The sequence below is a fragment of the Olea europaea genome, chromosome 7 (genome assembly GCF_002742605.1).
Source record: "Olea europaea var. sylvestris chromosome 7, O_europaea_v1, whole genome shotgun sequence".
In the NCBI taxonomy this organism is placed as follows: Eukaryota; Viridiplantae; Streptophyta; class Magnoliopsida; order Lamiales; family Oleaceae; genus Olea; species Olea europaea.
In genome coordinates this window covers 19,739,899-19,760,417 of record NC_036243.1, presented here as the reverse complement: position 1 = coordinate 19,760,417, position 20,519 = coordinate 19,739,899, and the positions used below count along the sequence as shown (strand labels likewise).

Genomic DNA, 20,519 nt, shown 5'->3' with positions numbered 1-20,519 from the left:
GTGAAAAAATTGGCAATTAAATGCATCCTTAATGATTCTCCATAAATTGCAGAATATCTTTCTTGATGACATTTCCGTGTCTCTTTCATAAATTCTATAGCTGTGGAGTAAATATATCTCTGTTTGGCTTCCTAATTATGCTAAGAAGTGGTAATTCTAAACTTTTTCAACACAACGGAGACTTGGGTGATTTCTTAATGTGACAATGTAATTGAGTTACTAATCAGAGGATTTTATTTTAATAAACTTCAACTTGGATCTCCTTAATGTATTTTTGTTCCTAGTAGATAAGTTTGTGTTCCCATTGTTGGCATTTGCAATGCCTTCGAAATGTTTTTGGGAGATACCATGTTCTCGCCTGCTACATAATTTGTAAGAGAAATTTTAGGTCAATACAACATTACCCTTATTTTTGGAAAGAAAAATTGATTTTCTGTGTCAAGTTAATTGAGAATTTGACGGTGAGTGGATGAAATGCCATTTCTGTAACAAAAAGTGAAAGTGTAGGTGAAATTATCAAAAAACAAAAGATGTGGACGTTTTGCACAAAAATATTGAAAGATGAGGAAGTTTTGTACTAATTAACCCTTTTATAAATAGGTAGGATTCAAGATGCTCCTTGGGATCACTGTCTATCATCAATTGGGATGCTGAGAGAACAAGCTGTTGTCTGATTTTAGTGGATAATCCTCTATTACTATTAGACTTTGTTGAGCTTCCTGATTCCTATCAATAATTCAAGATCTTCTGCATTATATCCAGTGAAGTCATTAGAGGAGCCCTTGAGATGGTGAGCTTTTCCCCTTATTCTTCCTATAAATTGTCTTCTCCATGCTGTGTCTATATATTTTTGTCCGTGTTGGTAAGGATTAAAATCTAAATTTTAACTTAAGCCAAAGTTAACAATTATTTTTAGTTATATATTTCAAGGGATACACAACTTTTCAATTTCATCAATTTTTTTTTATTTTTTATTTTTCAAAACTATTAAAAATCTGATTTTAATTTCCACCAAACATGTGCTTCATAATGTTGTTTCTTTTAGTCTGTGATTAGAAGTTGTTTTTGATGATACAACACCGACTTCAATTGAAGATTCCATATTTTTGTGGGTCTTTCCATCCCATATTTTACTACCAATTTCTTGAACCTTCTTCATGGAAGAATTCTCTAGAAGATGAAGGCAGCCACCATCACCAATATTTTGGAATTGTGTAGAAGAATCAGACACCTTCTCTAGCACCTACATGTCCAACTGCATTTTGAGTGAGTATGTGTGTGTGTGTGTGTGTGAAAAGAGGAGAAACTGAGAGCGAAAGAAAGAAAGAGTGTAGTGAGTCAAAGAGAAAATATTGTGATTGATCCATTTTTAAATAGTATAAGTGGGTTTTGTGATCTTACCGTATATCAAAAATTGTTTAAAATTTTATCTTATCAATAAAAATTATTTTCTTTTGTTGTTCAAATTCAACGATTTCTATCTTGAAATATGCCATCAAATATTTTAAGTGCATGTCAGCTTTCGAGTTAAAATTATTTAAGAGATAAAAGGTTTGATGACCATTGTATAATTATAGGTTTGTTCTTTGAATCGCTCTATTCATAGATAATACTAGCACCATCGGGTTACCAGATATGATGATCTGCATATAATAAGTATTTTGACAATCTGATCTTTTGATGAACCTACTGAATGTATTCAGAGTTTTGTGTAGCCACTACAAATAACACGATGTGCCTAATTGAAAATTTATTGAAAGGAAAAAAAATCTAGGTGTGACCTATTAGAAGTTCAAAAATGGATTCAAAAACTCTAGCGAATCTTCAGACTTGTTTTCTTGTCTCAACTCACAAGATCTTCAGTATGGAGAGTTTATGTTCGTTAGAGCTGCCCCAATATTCTTATAAGCACCACGAAGGATGATATCGAAGGAATTTTAGGAGTTGAAATCTCTTGAGAGTTGTTGGATAATGGCTTCATCCAACCTATTATATCCCCGTGAGGAGTGCCTACGTTATTTTTTCAGAAGGATATGTCAATGAAGATGTACATAGATTACTTGGACTTGAACAAGATCACTATAAAGAGCAAATATCATCATGGACTAATTCAACCAATTTCGAGGTGCAACTGTCTTCTCCAAAATTGATTTTAGTTCGATTATTAAAATGACTTGTAGGATGCAATATGATTAATATGAGTTCTTAGTTAAGCTGTTTGATTTAACTAATGCTCTTGGAATATTCATGGATTTGATGAATCAAATATTTCGCGAATATCTTGATCGATATGTCATTATGTTCACCGATGATTTCTTAATTTCTTTAACAAATTTAATTCAAATCTTGAGACCCGTTAATGCACTAAAACCCCACAAGTTGACTATATCGTAAACAAGTAATCAAGTGTATGTGATTCCAAGTATCGATCCCATGAGAACTAAGTGTTTCGCGCGGGTAGTCGCTAACAATTAAAAAGAAAATCAGACGATTGTGTAAGGAACAAACCTCTTGAGACAAAGTCCCAAAAATGGGTGTTTTATTGGCGATGACTTTACAATTGGAACTACACAGAATGCCTTCAAGGGACGCAAGCACACGAGTACTGAAAAGAAATGTTTAAGTTTAAACTAAGAAATTGAAATTACATATTCTCTGTTTGAGAGTGTTTGATTCGGGATCTTTTGCTCTATGTCTTCTCTTCCTTTTATATTCCCTTGATGATTTCTTCGTGATCAACTGCTTAGAAACTGCTTGATTGCTTTGTAACTACCCACTTTCTTTATGGTGACTAACTTGTCGTGGCACTGCCGTCTCTAACTGCTACCACTACTCTTTGTCGTTCAACCGTCTTCAACTGAACTCCTTGAATCGTGGAACGTGATAAGGTTACTCAATAACTGTTTAACTGCACTTCTAGATAACCATAACATCTTATATTTGCTAAGATCCTGGGCGATTCAAAGGTTTGGGCGAGAACAGGGTCATAGCTCTGGGTGACTATAAGGCACTTCATTCGCTCAGATCTTGGGTGTCTTGCAGGCTTGGACGATAATGTTACTGTGTTCGTAGACTTCCACTGCATTCATTAATAACCCTATCTGAGCCTTTATCCTGAATTGTCCAGCTGTGCTTCATTCTTTGGGCTATTCAATTTGGGTTGCACTTTTAGTGTGTCAACAATTACCCCCCAATATGGTAGAATTAATACCAATTATTAATCTTTGCCATATTTACTTTGTGTTTTCCAGCAACATTTGAAATTTCCAAGAATTTCAATCATTATTTCCTTCCATAGCCTGAAAAAGTGCGACGCTACAAATCCTTACAAACCCCAAAGACACGCCATTTCGTTGTACCACTAAATCACGCCTCATTATTTCGCGCTTCTTTCTCGCCATACCACTGTTCATCTTCTTGCTTCTCTACTACGTTTTTCAAGTAAACTTTAACAAAACTGTATTTCGTCCTCAATGGCTGCTTCACAAACCCAATCTGACGACTCTTTTAGTTTCGAAGATTTCCAAAAAATCCTCACTCGACCATATGTAAACCCGAACTTCCTTGCACCAGCCAATGCCGAACTTAATGAGTTCTATCTGGGTCCTTCATTTAACAACGCCGAAACCGTTGAACAAGTGGCAGTGGGCCAGCTGTTCCCCTGTACTCAAGGCCCTCCATTCCTGAACTCTTTGCCGCTGAAGCCGATTTGCGAAAAAGGTATTCGCACTTGACCTAAATCTGATGTTGTTTTCCGTAGATGGCATGCTCGCCTTATGGGCCACGGTCCTACCAAGGCACTTTTTGATCGTGTTAGGATTTCTGATTTATTAGAAATCTCTCTTCAACCCCCAATTTTTGACCCAACACTTTTTCCTATTGCTTTAAGTTTTTGGTCTTCTGAATATAATACTTTTGTTTTCCCTCTTGGTCCCATGTCTATTACTTTAAGGGATGTTGGGGGCCTGATAAATCTTCCACCTTTGGGCGACACCATTTTCCCTAGTATTTTAATTTTCGGCGTTGTCCCAAAATTTGATAAAAAACTCACCGAGTCCTATTCAAGCTTGCAAGGCTGCTATAATCACTCAAATGCTGAGTCTTCCCATGCTGAGCGTGTGACCTTCCTTCAGATTTGGTTTTGTAAATTTATTCTGTGTGTGCCCAGTATAAAGCCTTCTATGAGCTATTTACCCATAGCGCACGAATTGGCGCGTGGTAGACCTTTAAATTTGTGTTCCTTTTTTTGGCTGCCCTCTATAGAGGCATGGCTTCTCTTCAATTTCAATTGAAGAATGGTGCATCTCCCACTGACAGTGGGCCTCTTTGGTTCACTCAACTGTGTTTGAGAGCCTATTTTCCATCACTTGGTGCTCTATCCATGTCCCTTCGTTCTGCTAATTGCTATGAGCTAGTCATTGACCTATTGAGCCCTGTAAATATGTCCAGAAGGGACATTTTTTCATTCTTTTATACTTTAAATTCAATTCATTCCTTCTTTCCCTTTCCTGCTCATTTAACTCCAGATTATGTGCAACATCCATCTATCCTGGACAGTGCGAGCGCCTCTCTGCTTCTTTGGGTTCAGTTTTTTATTGGGAGGGAGTTGTTCCATGATATTTTAACTGGAACCAATGCCAAAGCTGGGGTTGAAATATATGCTCCCCAATTTTTTGCTCGCCAATTTGGTTTAGGGCAAATTTGGCATGTTCCACCTTGTTATTCAAAAAATTTGATAGACAACTTTCACACCATTAATAAGGTAAAGGCACAAGTTATAGATGCTCTTTTGACAAGTAACTTTTCATTAGCCCCCTTCAATCCTAACCGTGCCGTTCACCCCCTTTTTGAACAACTCTGGAAATCAGTGAAGCACAGATTGTTTGCAACTGATGCCAATCGTGCTTTCCATTCATTGGATCAGCCAAACATTCTTTCCACTTCTCCTATTTTGGTCACCCCTGTGTCCATTAGGAATCCTTCCTCCCCTGCTCGTGCTAAACAATCTGTTCGTCCCTCTAGTTCTCTACCTGCCAAACCTACTGCAACTAAGAGTGCCCAAGCCGCAAATGGCCAGTTTCAGCATCTCCCATTTTGGAGGAGGATGATGATAACACTCCTCTCATCGTCAGGAGAAAGGTAATAGAATTCTGTTTACTCACAAGCATACCTTTCTATGTGCTAATGGTTTTCTTGAATTTCTCAGAAAAGTTCAGCCTCTCATTTGAAGGCTTTGGTGTTGGTAGCTCCTGCTCCATCATCCTCTGCTGGAGCTGCTTCGTCAAAACCAGCTGATGAAAGGACTACGCTTAAAAAGAAACCTTCAGTCTCGGAACCTTCATCACAACCAATGGACGAGCCACCTTCTTCCCAGGACGCCGACCCCCCAAACGTCGAACCAGAAGGTAATACATTTTTTGATATTTTACCTTTGCTTGTGCTATTGGTTTCTGATTTGTTACTTCTTTAATCATGCAGAGGCTCCTATGGGTCTGTCCGTTGTGGCAGAGTCTTTTCGTCCAGATAAGGGGAAGTCTCCACAGGTGGTGGGGCCATAGGTGGTGGAGCCAACTGGTGATATGCCATCTCCCAAAATTGCTAATGAGGTAACCTTTGACTTCACTTTTATTTTCACTTTGTTCATTATAGTGGAAACCTTCAATGTTGGCATTTTTTTTTTGCAGGATGCTGATGAGATCGTGCATTCCATCCGGGACTTGTTCAATTCCTGGGGACAAGTCAAGACGTCTAGCCCTACTTCAACCGGTCGTCCTTCTGCTTCTTTAGAGGAAGATATGAAGTTCCTCAAGCAGTCGATATTTGAGTATGTATCTTTTATGGACATGGATATCGGTCAGGCTAGTGCTGCCAAACATAAGGATAAGCTTGAGCATTTGAGTGCGAAGTTGGCGCAAGCAATGACCCTTCCGTCGTTCAATATTTTTGCTGATTTTAAAGCAACGTTGAAAGTTGTCCATTCTGACATCCGCTCTTTGCTGGACAAAAATGTTGAACTGAAGACCAAGAGTACTCAATATCTTCGCACTGCATCTGAAAGAGAGTCTTTGCTTCTGGAGATCAACAAAGCTGAGGACGAATTGAAAGAAATCTCTTCCAAAATTATGATTAAAGACTCTTTGATGACCAGTTTGGTTGCACGGATGAAGGAGCTTCAAGCAAGGATGGATGACTGCAAGGCGAGAATGGCTGCTAAAAAGCGTAATGCTTCTCAAGGAATTGAGTGAACTAAGTCTTTGGTTGAGCAGTACAAGAAGCTGGAGGTTGATGATGATCTTGTAGCTGAATTGAATGTCACTTCTTCTTAGCAGAGCGAGGATTGGGGGAGACTTAGGGAAAGAATTCGTTCGGTCTGGGGAGAATTGTAATTAGGACATCTAATGCCTTAACTTTTCTTTTTGTAACTTCGTATTAACTTTCCTCTTGTAACCTCGTACTGATAGCCTTTGTCAATTTTGAATGTAACAGCAGCCATTGTAATTAATGAACGACTAATTTGTCTTTTTGTGTATCTATTGACGTTTGTCTTTAATCGTCAATCCCCCAAGCATTTAACTGCTTTATGCTAAGATTCATGTACATCTTCTCTTGATATTTCTATCTTTTTTCCCAAGACTTTGGGCCACTTGATTCCAATTACTAGGCACGAATGTGGTTGTTCATATTCCCTCTCTTCACCTTCACGCCCCTATAAATGCATGTATATTTCGCACTTTTCATTTTCATTTCCATTCTTTTCTTCAAAAAACTAATTTGCTACCATCGTTTGACATTTCAAGGATCGATCCAAAATTTTCGCCTTCCACAGAGATAGATCATTTGATCCGCCCATTTTGCTACCTGTTTTGATGTTACCTTTGGTATGGGAAATATAGGAAATGTTTTTTAGCTAGCGAAGTTCTTCCCATCGTCTCCATGTTCTTTACAAGGAGTTCAATGATGGAAGGCAATTTTTGAGGATGCCTGTCAAGCCACCTTGCTTGCCGAGAGTGCTTCTCAGTCTCCTTACCCGTTATTGCAGTGATGCATTTAGGTAGGCGATGTGAGGGTGCTTCTCTTCCCTTCTGCTTGTTGAGAGTGCTTCTCGACCTCTCTGCTTGCCTTTGCAGCAGTGCGATCAGGATGGCAATCAAGGTCAGTTCACCCTCTTACTTGGCGATCGATCGAGAGATTAGTTTGCTCTCAATTGTAGCTTATAGAGCATTTAGTATTTTGTATCTTGCCATTTCGTAATGAACGATTGATAATGAAGGAATTTATTTGAACGTATTTCGCTCTGGCCCTTATTATCTACGATCGTTCAACGCGATTTGATTACGCTTTTATTTGTTCACTTTCCTATAAGGAAGGAACATATTTTTTTAAATATTTGTCATTAATGAACCTCATGTGCTTGGTGCCATCTAAATCTTCCAAATGATAGGCTCCATTAGGCAACACACTATTTACTTTATATGGCCCTCCCCAATTGGGCGACCACTTGCCATATTTTGGATCTTTGCTATCCAAAGGGAGTATTGTTTTCCAAACCAATTCGTCCAGGCTAAATGTTTTGGCTATAACTTTTTTATTATAAAACTTAGTCATCCTTTGTTTTTGATCTTGCAATCTATCTAGGATATCCAATTTTACTTCGTCCAACTCCAATAAGTTCTGAACTAGTGATTCGGTATACTCATCATCACTTAACTTATGCTGCAAACACACTCTGATCGATTGTACGTTAATTTCCATAGGCAAAACGGCCTCCTGTCCATAAGTAAATTGGAAAGGAGTAATTTTGGTACTTGACCGAGGCGATGTCTTATAAGCACATAAGGCCTTGTTTAGACATTCGTGCCAATTTCTGGCATCTTCATCTATCATTTTCCTTATGATATTTTTTAGAATTTTATTAGAAGATTCTGCTTGTCCTTTGGATTGAGCGTAATATGGTGTGGAGTTTACTAATTTAACTCCAAACTCGCTCAAGAATTTATTCACTTGATCTCCATTTAAAGAAGTTCCGTGATCTACAATCAAAGTTTGTGGAATTCCAAATCTATAAATAATATGATCACGGATAAATTTTATGACACTCTTTTGGGCGATCTCCTTTAAAGGTATCGCCTCTACCCATTTAGTGAAAAAATCAGTTGCAACTATAACAAAGATATGTTGCTTGGACGATGGAGGATAAATCTTCCCTATTAGGTCTATCGCCCAACCCTTAAATGGCCAATGTTTGATAATAGGTGACATCTCCCGTGCTGGCGGCCTTTGCATTGGACCATGCTTTTGGCATGTTAGACAACTCTTTGCAACTAAACGCATGATTCTCCCATCTTGGACCAAAAATATCCATTCCTAATAATTAACCATCTCATCCTTTGGCCAGTTTGACGAGCTCCACATATCCCTTCGTGCACCTCAGCTATAACTGTCCTGACTTCTTGTAAACTTACACATTTTAGCAATATACCATCAGAGCGTTTCTTAAACAACTCTTCATCTATCAGTGTATAGTTTAGCAAACGCAACTTCATTTTTCTACTATCTCCTTTATTAGGTTCTTTAAGAAACCTTTTAATTTCTGCCCTCCAATCTATTGCATCTCCATATTGTATGCAATAAATTTCAATCCGTCTCGCCCGTTTTTGGACTATGGGTAATATTACTCAATATTCATAGGTAGATTTCCAATTAAAAACCTTTGAATACCCTGAGGCCATCTGGGCCAACTCATTTGCTACGTCATTATATATTCTATTAACACATTGAAACTCTACTTGGTCGAATTCTTCCAATAGCTCTTGGACGATTTCATATTGACTTATAATGGAATCACTTTGGCACTTAAAATCATCAATCAATTGGTGAATTACCAATTGAGAATTACCTCTAACGATCACATTCTTCACTTCCATATCTATCATCAATTCTAGGACCACGATTAAAGCTTCATATTCGGCTTGATTGTTGGTACACATCCTATCCAAAGTGAATGCGAACTTGTAACAAATCCCTAAAGGATTTATTAATACTACTCCTACTCATGCACCTTTAGAAGTTTTTGACCCATCGAAACACAAAACTCAAGGTTTTAATTCGAACGAATTGATTTCTAATTCAATTTTTTCAAGCATATATGAAAGCATGGATGATCGGTCAGAAAGTTAGCCAAAGCCTGATTTTTGATTGCCTTTTGGGGTATGTATTGTATTTCGAATTTTGATAATTCTAACGTCTAAAAGCCTACTCTTTGGTGTAAAGTAGGGCGAGAGAACATATACTTAACCAAATTTACTCTAGAAATCAAATAAACGATTACGGGCCGTAAATAAGCCCTTAATTTCGTACATGTAAAATACAATGCAAGACATAATTTTTCAATGGCAGAGTAATTATATTCACATTTCGTGAACCGTCTACTCAAGTAGTAAATCGCTATTTCTTCACCAAATTGGTCTTCTTGCGCGACAATTCCAGCTATTGATTTTTGTTCAGCTGATATATACACTTTCATTGGCTGTCCTTGGATTGGTGACATCAACACTGGTGGATTTGATAAATATGTGTTTAGGCTTTCAAAAGCCTTTTGATGCTCTTCTTTCCAGACGAATTCGTCCTAATTTTTCAACTTTAAAAGTGACGAAAAAGCTTTAGTTCGCCCCTGCACAGTTAGAAATAAAGCATCTTAAAAAATTTACTTGGCCTAGAAACCTTTGCAATTCTTTTTTATTAGTGATTTGGCCTCTGAAATAGCATTCGCTTTATTTTTATCAAGTTCGATCTCTCTTTTGTGTACTAAAAAACCAAGGAAGTTTCTTACGTTAACGTCAAATGCACATTTCAAGGGATTCAATTTTAGTTTATATTGCCTCATTCGCTGAAATGAACATCTCAGTTTTTCAAAATGGTCATCTTCTTTAATGGATTTGACCACTATATCATTTACATACACCTCAACAAACTTGTCTATCATATCATGAAAAATCAAGTTCATTGCCCTTTGATAAGTTGCTCCTACATTTTTTAGGTCGAAAGGCATAACTATCCATTCAAAACATCCTAGAGATCCAGGGCACCTAAAGGCAGTTTTGTGTATATCTTCTTCAGCTATATAAATTTGATTGTATCCTGAATATCCATTCATGAAGGAATATATTACGTGTCCGGCAGCCGAGTCTACTAAAGAATCTATCGTAAGCATTGAATATTCATTTTTTGGTGTAGCTATGTTTAAATTCCTAAAGTCTATGCACACCCTTAATTTATCATTATTTTTTAGCACTGTCACGATATTGGACAACCATTTGGCATATCTGGCTGTTCTGATAAAGTTTTCTTTTAATAATTGCTCTATTTCTTTCTTAATTTCAGGGAGTACATTAGGAACAAAATGCCTAGGAGGTTGTTTATGAGGTTTAAAGTTTGGCTTGGTTGGTAATCTATGTTCCACCAAACCTCTATCTAAACCAGGCATATGTTAATATTCTCAAGCAAAATAATCCTTATATTCTTTTAATAAAGCGATTAATTTATCACTAACCTCTTGATTGAGCATCTGGCTGACAAAGGTTGGGCGATCTTCCCCTTCATTGCCAATATTCAATTTAATCAGAGGGTCTTGTGCTTGAGCGTATCCAGGCTTGGTGATCCTCATTACTTTATCGTCCAATTCCGTTATAGGCACTTCTTCTTCTAAACAATCCACATTGTTGACTTATCGATCTATATTTTGTTCCAACTCGAACGCTGTCAATTTGTCTCTCAATGCTTTCAAGGCTACTTCTTCTTTCGTCTTGTCCTTGTATTATTTATTGAAAGCCATTAATTTGGCTTTGAAGGCCTAAATATCGATCATTTGCCTTTGTTGCTTATAATTCATTCAAAACTCCTTGATTACTCTTTTGCCAATTACTGGCTCTTCTAGGGCCACTATGTTTGGCCTCATTTGACCGAATGTTTCAGTGAGTGTATCTACCGAAAACGACTTTTCACTCTGTGCAACAATTTGAGTTTTTTCTCCATCTTGGACTACTCTGACAGGTACATAATTTCCTTCGTACATGAACCTTTCCACCGAGTTTGCTTCTACGACAAAAGGCCTATGATCGGCCTGCACCACTTCTACGTCGCCTTTGTCATTCCAAAAAACCAGACATTGATGGAGTGATGAGGGTATACAGCGACTTCCGTGTATCCAATCCCTTCCTACTAACACATTGTAACTAGTAGGACCATCTATTACAAAGAAGACTGTGGTCCTAGTAGTTTTCCCTAGAGTTATGTCTAATGGCATAACCTCTTTAGCTGAAGTTGCTCCTCCATTGAAACTCGTAAGGACGACTTCTGTTGGGATCATATCATTTTTTGTTTTTGCAAATTTCCTCATCATTCTAAATAGAATGATGTTTATAGCTGCTCCATTATCGACAAGCACTTTTGTCACAGGCATGCCATTAAGTAGAGTTTTAATGTACAATGGCCTCAAGTGTTTAGTTAACTTCATGGCTGGTCGCTTAAAAATAACCTTTTTCGCAGCATCTATTTCCACTTCCTGCTTGTCCTCTGTCGAGTTATCCTTTTGTGATAAATCAACGTGCAGCATGTCGTACTGAGCTTCCGTTTCCTGAATTTCCTTTTTACTGTTTTCTAATGCTTCTTCTTCAGTTACCTAACCTGTGGGATGAGGTATTATTCTTGGAGGTGATCCATACTTTTCAGAGCGAGAAACTCTCTTTTCCCTTTTGGGCGTCCCGTACAGCACGTAATAATCAAAAGAACGCCCACACGGTTCCCCCAACAAGTCCATTTCACGAACCCCCTCTCGATGTAGTTGCTTCAACAAAGTATTGTACGATATTCCTCTTTTTCTTCTTTCTGCTTCCATATCAATTTCCTCTTCGATATCCATTATACCATCATCTCCTTCATCATCGTAGGCCTCTCTAGAAGTTTGGCCTTCTTCATATTCCAGTACGCATGCTTTTTCTTCGTTATCCTCCCTCTCTTCTTCTTCTTTCTCTTTATTGTTGAACTCATTGGCTAGCAAATAGTTATTAACCATGACAGGAGGAACGTACCGAACTGAATAGTAAGGGACTGATCTGGATCTTCTCCATCTTTTCTGTCTCGCTCAAACTTCGATCTCCCAGAAGAAGTCTCTGGCAATTCTTTCATCAATTCACCTGTACCAGTCTCTTCACTGTCTTTGAAAACATTTTGATTGGCTACCTCAAGTAGTCTAGGCGCTTTAGAACGTTGCATTCCCTATTGTTACCTCATCATCCGTCCATAGTTCCGTTGAAAACGCCTTTGTTGGGTTCTAGCCACCTCGTTGAAGGGTATCGCCCTTTCTGCATTATACTGGAACGAATGCCATACATTTGGTTGGCGAGACTGCGGCCTGAATGTTCTCCCATTAATTATTGGCTTGAACTGCCTCTCAAAAGACGGTCCCCGAATGATGTACCTTGCCCTCTACCAGGCTAAGCATTTGGGAAAAAACTAGGGCGATGGTGATGCTGCCATGTCCCTGGTTTCTCTGTGTTCCCACTCACTTCTCTTTTACATCATGCACACAAGACGTCTTCATCCTTTTCAAGCTCTTTCCTTTGATACGTTCAAAGACACTGGGATATGGTCCAGGGTCCTTTTCACCGTCATCTATAACTAACTTGAATTTTGGGAACTTGTTTTTGAAACCAATCGTCACCATATTTACCCCAAGTGGCTGTGGAAAATGGTTTTCATCCACTGCCATCTTCCTCTTATCCTCGAACGTAATTCGTCCTGATTCAATGGCATCTTGTAACACATGGCGAAAAACCAAACAGTTATTAGTCAAATGTGACCATGCATTATGCCACTTACAATATTTTTTACCCTTAACTTGTTCAGGGCTTGGCAATTTATGTTTATCGCTCAACTTTATCTGCTTATCCTTATATAGTTTATCAAATATAAGGTCAGCTTTGGTTACATCGAACGGGAACGTTCTAACCTTTTTGTTTTCATCTTTTATAGGCTCATCCTTGCCCAACGGTCTAGGTTTAGCCATTATAGGACAAATATACGCGTCTCCTTTGATTAATTCGGTCAAACATATTTCGGTTTGATCGTAATACTCGTCATTAATGGTATGAATATCAAAATTTGGGTTTCTATTATAAGTCCCCTTACTAGAATTTTTCATTTGCTCTTCTTCTCTTATTAATTGTTCATACCTAATCACGTTCGCACTCAATTGAAAAAGATCAGGAAATTCCTTGTCTTGGAACTTCTTTTTCAAATCAAAGTTTAGACAACCTTGAGCGATTTTGACAAACTCCTTTTCGGGCAAAGGTACAAAATATGTACTTCTTATTGTCTTGAACCTTTGAAGGAAACCTTCTGCCCATTCGTTTGCCATTTGACGTAGATTCGTCAAATCGGCCAAAGTAACTTCGGACTTAGTCTTATAAAACTAAGCGTGGAACAATTGCTCCAATTGTTGCCATGTTTGAACAGAGTTCGCTGGCAAATTGATGAACCAGGAGAAAGCTACTCCAGTTAATGAACTAGGGAACAGCCTCATTTTATGGTAATTAGTTATGTCACCACTTTGCAGTGTGAATCGCCCTATGTGTTCTAGAGTAGACACCTCTCCTAAACCGGTAAATAGTGAGAATTCTATCACTTTATACCTTCTAGGCCATGGATATGCTTGGTCTACCCAATCAGGCTATGGCTTTGTGTAAGTCAGCCTGATGACAGGACGTACCCCAAAAACCATCTGATCCTGTACTATTTCCATAATTTGATTCCTCAACATAACGTTGGGGTCATATGAAATTCCTACCGGTTGGTTGATCGGTTGATTTGCTTGAGGCCTGATATTTGGTCCTTGGTTGGCAACAAAGTTGCCATGATTTGGGTCATTGTTACCATTAGCCTGAATATTTATTCCATCATTAACACGTGAGGCATTCTGTCCATTATTTAGGACATTGTCTCTTACGTTTAGGTTACCCCCAAGTTAGATGTACCATTGCCACTATTCTGATTTGGCATTACACCATCCCCTGGTTTGAAGTAGAGGGACCAAAAGGTAATTCTACCCCTTGATTTGGACTTAGGACTGGGGAATTATGTCCCGCAATTATCCTAGCTTGGAAGTGATTTGCAAGAGGCACAACTGGCTGACAAATTTGGCCTACTAACTTATTCATTATTTCATTCAAAATATTCAATTGTTTGGGCATGTTGTCATAATGTGCATTCCCATTCTGGGTAAATCTTTCCATATTATGAATATTTCGTAGATTTACCTGTTCAACGACATCCTGTGTGAGTTCTCCAAGTAATGCACGCATAGTTCGAGGACTCAACTCTGTCATTGGTTCGTAATGACTATAACTGCTCTAATTCTGTCCATCTGTTCGTGGAGAGCTATGCTGCTCCTCATATCGCTCAATCACAGACTGGACTCCTCCCTGACTAGCTTCCTTATTAGATTTCTAAGACATATTGTTTTACCTTTTGTATCTTCAACACCAAACACCAAGGTCCCACTGGACGTGCCAAATTATTTCGCGCGGGTAGTCGCTAACAATTAAAAAGAAAATCAGACGATTGTGTAAGGAACAAACCTCTCAAGACAAAGTTCCAAAAATGGGTGTTTTATGGGCGATGACTTTACAATTGGAACTAAACATAATGCCTCCAAAGAGCGCAAGCACACGAGTACTGAAAAGAAATGTTTAAATTTAAAATAAGAAATTGAAATTACATATTCTCTATTTGAGAGTGTTTGATTCGGGGTCTTTTGCTCTATGTCTTCTCTTCCTTTTATATTCTCTTGATGATTTTTTCGTGATCAACCGCTTAAAAACTGTTTGATTGCTTTGTAACTACCCACTTTCTTTATGGTGGCTAACTTGTCGTGGAACTGCTGTCACTACTCTTTGTCGTTCAACCGTCTTCAACTGAACTCCTTGAATCGTGGAACGTGATAAGGTTACTCAATAACTGCTTAACTGCATTTTTGGATAACCATAATATCTTATGTTTGCTAAGATTCTGGGTGATTCGAAGGTTTGGGCGAGAACAGGGTCATAACTCTGGGCGACTGTAAGGCACTTCATTCGCTCAGATCTTGGGCGTCTTGCAGGCTTGGGCGATGATGTTACCATGTTCGTAGGCTTCCACTACATTCATTAATAACCCTATCTGGACCTTTATCTTGAATTGTCCAGTTTGGCTTCATTCCTTGGGCTATTCGATTTGGGTTGCACTTTTAGTGTGTCAACACTAAAAATATAATCTAGTTTCCAAAGATCATAACTCTAATCGAACAACACAATTAAGATGAGACGATTCATAAGTTTGTTCTTTGAATCGCTCTATTATGATCTTTTGTATGGAAATAGCTAAATGGATCCGGAGTTTTCTGTAGCCATTATAAATAACATGATGTCCCTAAAAATAGTCTTCTTTTTCGCAGAGGGTGCAAACTGCAATGCACATCCTGATAACTTAGCGGTATCATTTTGCATTTTCAGAATTGATAATGCAACTATTTTGATTATTTATCGATCTTGAGTTTGGGTTTCTTGATTTGGGAATTTCGATATGATTTCAAATTAAAACCACCTCATGTTCTGAGTCAGATTTATTAGTTCTTTATGCGTATGTTAGTTTGAATGAAAAGGCAACGTTATCATTTATTAAAAAAGTTAAAAGCATCTAGTTATTTACAGTCCACTTTCATGGACCCCATGTTATGCCGCGTTACTGGAGAAATACAAAAATCTTCTCTATCTCTTCCACGAAACCAACCTAAATACCCTGTATATATCCTTCTGATCTATCTAACCAAATAATTTCCTCAAACTATCAACTTCCCAATTTAATTGTTTAACAAAGTCAAGGATTCTTCGCCGTTGATCACCGGAAACATCTTTTCCGACATGTCGGACAATGGTGAGGGCGGCGGTTGTAGGCCTTGTAGCAGCATATGTTGCCGCTTTATAGTCACATCCGGCTTCGCTGCTCTGTTTTTGTGGCTAGCTCTACGTACCTCCCAACCAACGTGCTCCATTCAAGATTTATATGTGCCTGTTCTTAACAAGACCGATCATTCGATCGGTAATAGGAACAACAGCATATTCTTTGACCTCATGCTCGATTATGGAATGAAAGAGAAGGCAGTGTACTATGATAACATCAGCTTAATCTTTTTTTACGCTCCAAACACTAGCTTTCCAATCGCCAACTACACGGTTCCCGGGTTTCACCAGGGTCACGGGAAGAAGGCTCACCGGAAATTGGTGGTGGAGGCTCATGGACCTTCGTGGGAGGCGGCATTTAAAAATGTTTCAAATGGGACTGTCTCAGTTTTCAGAGTGGGTTTATCCACCAAGGTGAGGTTCAAGATCATTTTTTGGTATACCAAGAAACACAATTTGGTGGTCGGGGCTCATATCGAGGTGAACGATTCCGGTAAGAAAGTCAAAAAGAAAGGCGTTGAACTGAAATCCGGCTCACCGGAGCGTAATTGCCACCTTCTACTATTGCTGTTTTCTAGTGTGTTGGTTGTTTTGTTGTGAGTTTTGCAAAGTTTAATGGGCAGAATTTTTTTGTGTAATTTTTGTGCTATGTGATACACTGAGCTTAGCATCTCTGTGTTATTTTGGCTGATGGTATGTGGCTAATGCGAACTCTCAAGTCTAACTTAAGACTCCTTGTTTTGCTGCCCTAATATGAGCTACTTTCGTGGCATAACGGGACCATTTACCTCGAGCAACCCTTATGGTTAACTTCCGAGGGACATGAGCCAGATAACTTCTGAAGTTTACTATAAGTATGCCATTACCTAGACATATTCCTCGTTATTTTCTGCAATGCCTAAACATTATATATTAGCAACATTTCAAATACAAATTTCTAAAAGCATCAACCGGTTCTATGATGCACACGCAGATTCAAGGTATATTCGATATGCTGATAGATTCAACACTAGAATGAACAAGATTTCAAACCCGCCTCTATATTTTTCTCATTATTAGCAACATTCAAAAGGAATTGGCTACAAGAATTGCCTGTCTACATCTTGCCTTTGCCTGTTGAAGTCTGTCAGTCAGTGTGTCTTCTTTCACTGCAGCTTTAACCATGGCCAAATCCATTTCCACTAGCTTCAAAACTCTAAACAATTCAGTAATCATTCTGTCCTCAACTTTCCCTTCATCTCTCAGTATTTCAGCTTCTTCTCTTGCTCTTTCTGCCACAATCTCCCCGACCTTCGCCAACAGTGCTGTCGAACCAAATTCCTTGTCCATCAATTCTAGCAGCTTTTCTAAAAAGTCCATAATCACATACCCTGTAGGCTTCTCCAATGGAATAGGCTTAGTTCTTTTCCATCCTATCTCAAAATTTGGTGGCTCGGGTTTGAAGATGCCGGTTCTCGACTTTCTTTCGCGTATAATCTCCGATCTTCTTCGTTTTTCTATAGGAAACTTCTCAGGGCTGATGGTTGTTTCAGAACCTGGAGGGGGAAGAGGAAAATCAGGTTCAGGTGTTGAGTTCGAAGAGCATTTGATCGAGAATTTCCTTGGGGGTGAACTGATTATATGAAATGATAAATTTACAGGTGTTTGGGTTGAGCTGGGGCGAATTAATGGGGAAGGGTGTGAATGATGGAGAAGTTGAAGGACATTGGAAGCCATGAAAAGAGAAGAGGATAAGGAACTTTGTTCTTGAGATGGACTAAGGGCTAGAGGAGTAGAGTAGAGACTATTTAGAATTGAGCATGATATCTTGGGAGTAAATGGAGCCCAAAAGCAAATAAGAAGATATTTATTTAGCCACGTTTGAATCACATTATTGTAAAAATGAGAATGGAAAATATAATCGTTTTGAGTTTCATACAAGAGATAAAAAATCAAATATGATGGCTTGATATGATAGATAACGATCATATTTTTTATTTTAATGAGGAAATAATGGGACTCAAATAAGGCCTTAATAATATCGTATTTAATAGATAATTATGTCCTATTTGGCTCAATTTAAAAAATGAAATACAATAATATTTAAATTAAAGACAATAATTATTTTTAAAATTATTTATTCTAATAGCGTTTAAAATAATTTATTGTATCTAAATCAAATAGGACTAGGAATGTCACTTTGAATCGTATTTAATCATACATTGTGTTAATAATAAAAATTAAAATTTTAATAAAAAATTAAGTAAAAACCAACAAATGATTTTAATCATATTTTTTATAGATTGGCACCGTTCCTCTTACTCGTAAATTTGAGATGCTAAATTTTTTGACAAATAATCGTGATCTTTAATTTAAATCAAACCAACATTTGGTATGTGTTTCACTAAAATTATGAGAAAGTTTTTTATTTACATTTGAGATCCATAAAATATTAAATGTTTGATTAAATTAAATGTTGCGATTATTTGTCAAATAAGTGTATCAAATTTATAAGCATGAGAATGGTTCCATTTATAAATTTTACAAATTTTCATCCACCATACATTTCATAATATTTTATTAAATTTACTAAAAATTTCATTTTTAATTATATCAAACAAGGGACTTAATATAAACCGAAATTTAAAAAGTTCAAAGGAGTAACTTGATGTGTCTAATATTAGAACAAATGATCGTATTCCAAGATTACACATAATTATATTGTTAAATATTTTTTTTTTTTTTGAATTTCACGACTTAAGAAAGTGTGGGGGGCGGGGGGAACCACAAGTCGTCTCAACACGATAAGGTTTGAGCCGAATCTTGATTTTTTGGTCGAGCTTCTGCTCCGACCAAAGAAGCACAACCCTTTTTTATCCAAGCAGCAACATTTGAAGACAAATTCATTCCCCGTTTGACACACATTATTATAAGAATGAGAATAAAAAATATAATCATTATGGACCCCACACAAGATATAGAAAGTTAAATATGGTAACTTGATGTGATAGATAATGATCGTATTTTTTTATTTTAATGGACAAATAATAAGAATAAAATAGGACCTTAAATTAATTTATTGCATTAATATATTAAAAATGAAAAATAATTAAACGCACAAAAATCTCTCTCGTGACCCTTAACCATGCCAATGACTTTCTTCTTGTAAGCAGGCAGGCAAGCAGTAGCTGTCGGGGTTGACTGAAAACTGATAATCAATGGCGAAAATCTCGTTGGGTTGCGAGCCGGTGGTGGGATCCCTAACGCCGTCGAAGAAGAGGGAGTATAGAGTCACAAACAGACTCCAAGAAGGCAAACGTCCAATTTACGCCGTCGCCTTCAATTTTATCGACTCCCGTTACTTCAACGTCTTCGCCACCGCCGGCGGCAATAGGGTAAGTAATTTACCATTTTGTCTTCGTTTTACTACTAGGTTTTGCTTCAATTTTGGGCATCAAATTTTTGGGCACTCGCGGAATTTAGGTTACTGATTTTATTTATTTTTTTTCAATTTTAGCATGTTTCATGTTAAGATAAAGGGAAAATTAAAATTAATAGAGGAACCAAAGGCTAGAGAAAATGAAAATTAACCAATGCTATTTGGAACGGTGTAAATGTAAGTAATAAATTCTATTTAGAATTTCAATTTTTGTATGTACTTGAGAACAGAGAGTACGAAGTGAGAGAAGAGAAGAGAAGAGAAGAAAACATATAAGTGTACGGATGTGGTGTTTATTCCTCGTGATCCAGAGGATTGAGTTAGGCGAGTCCGGCGAGTAGAGAGTGTTTGAGTTAGCCAGTTATATGAGCTGCTTTGACTGGAATATTTTTGGGGAAGATAAAATAGATGTCACTACTTCGAGGGGAAAAAAAATGAAAAACTAAAAATCAGGTTATTCTTGGTCTTGATTGTTAGAAAAAATTCCCAAGGAGAACGCAATGTCTGAAAAGGTTCTGTTGTTGTATAAAACTAGTGTTTAGCTTGTTTATTTTTGGGATCCTTAAAGAATCAAAATCATAATAACATACAAAATATTAATGTGGATTTGATATGTGATTTTGACAATTGTACTTTATTTTCAAACTCAAATCTCTTAAACAATAATTAGTTTACGGACCATGCTCGATGTACCTAATTTTTTTTTACCTAAAGCATACACTCACAATAGGAGCGTGGGGACCACATGTTAGGATTATTTTATTCACGCGGGGTCCACGTGCTTGTGAGAGACTGAGAGTAGGCAAACCATTTGATAAACCAAATTATGTACACTTAGAATTATCCTTAGTTTCCAATTCTCCATCCGTAAACAAAGGTATGAGTATTGTGAAAAAGGATAAAGATATTTATACAAAATCTTGTTGACAAAATGGTGTGCTCATTCTCACAAAATTAGCAGACCCACGTGAATTTAAAAAATATCGGCTTGTCAGGAGTAGTGAGTAAGGGGGTTTGTAAAAAAAGTTTGTATATGTAGCATGATCCTCTTGAAAAACTGAATGCTAAAAAAAAAAAAAAAAAAAAAAAAAAAAAAAAAAAAAAAAAAA

General features: G+C 37.5%; 2 protein-coding genes across 2 annotated transcripts; one reads left to right on the top strand and one right to left on the bottom strand.

Moving 5' to 3' along the window:
• The first annotated feature begins 15,718 nt into the window (after positions 1-15,718).
• On the top strand, positions 15,719-17,009 carry LOC111397322 (protein NDR1-like). The gene has a single exon (XM_023024173.1). The coding sequence runs from the start codon at positions 15,954-15,956 to the stop codon at positions 16,590-16,592; it is 639 nt and encodes a 212-aa protein (XP_022879941.1). The 5' UTR covers positions 15,719-15,953; the 3' UTR covers positions 16,593-17,009.
• Positions 16,965-17,841, bottom strand: LOC111397321. Its single transcript, XM_023024171.1, has one exon. The coding sequence runs from the start codon at positions 17,706-17,708 to the stop codon at positions 17,058-17,060; it is 651 nt and encodes a 216-aa protein (XP_022879939.1). The 5' UTR covers positions 17,709-17,841; the 3' UTR covers positions 16,965-17,057.
• Positions 17,842-20,519: the final 2,678 nt, after the last annotated feature.

Coding starts and splice junctions, on each gene's coding strand:
- LOC111397322 (XM_023024173.1), top strand. CDS start 15,954: ATGTCGGACAATGGTGAGGGCGGCGGTTGTAGGCCTTGTAGCAGCATA.
- LOC111397321 (XM_023024171.1), bottom strand. CDS start 17,708: ATGGCTTCCAATGTCCTTCAACTTCTCCATCATTCACACCCTTCCCCA.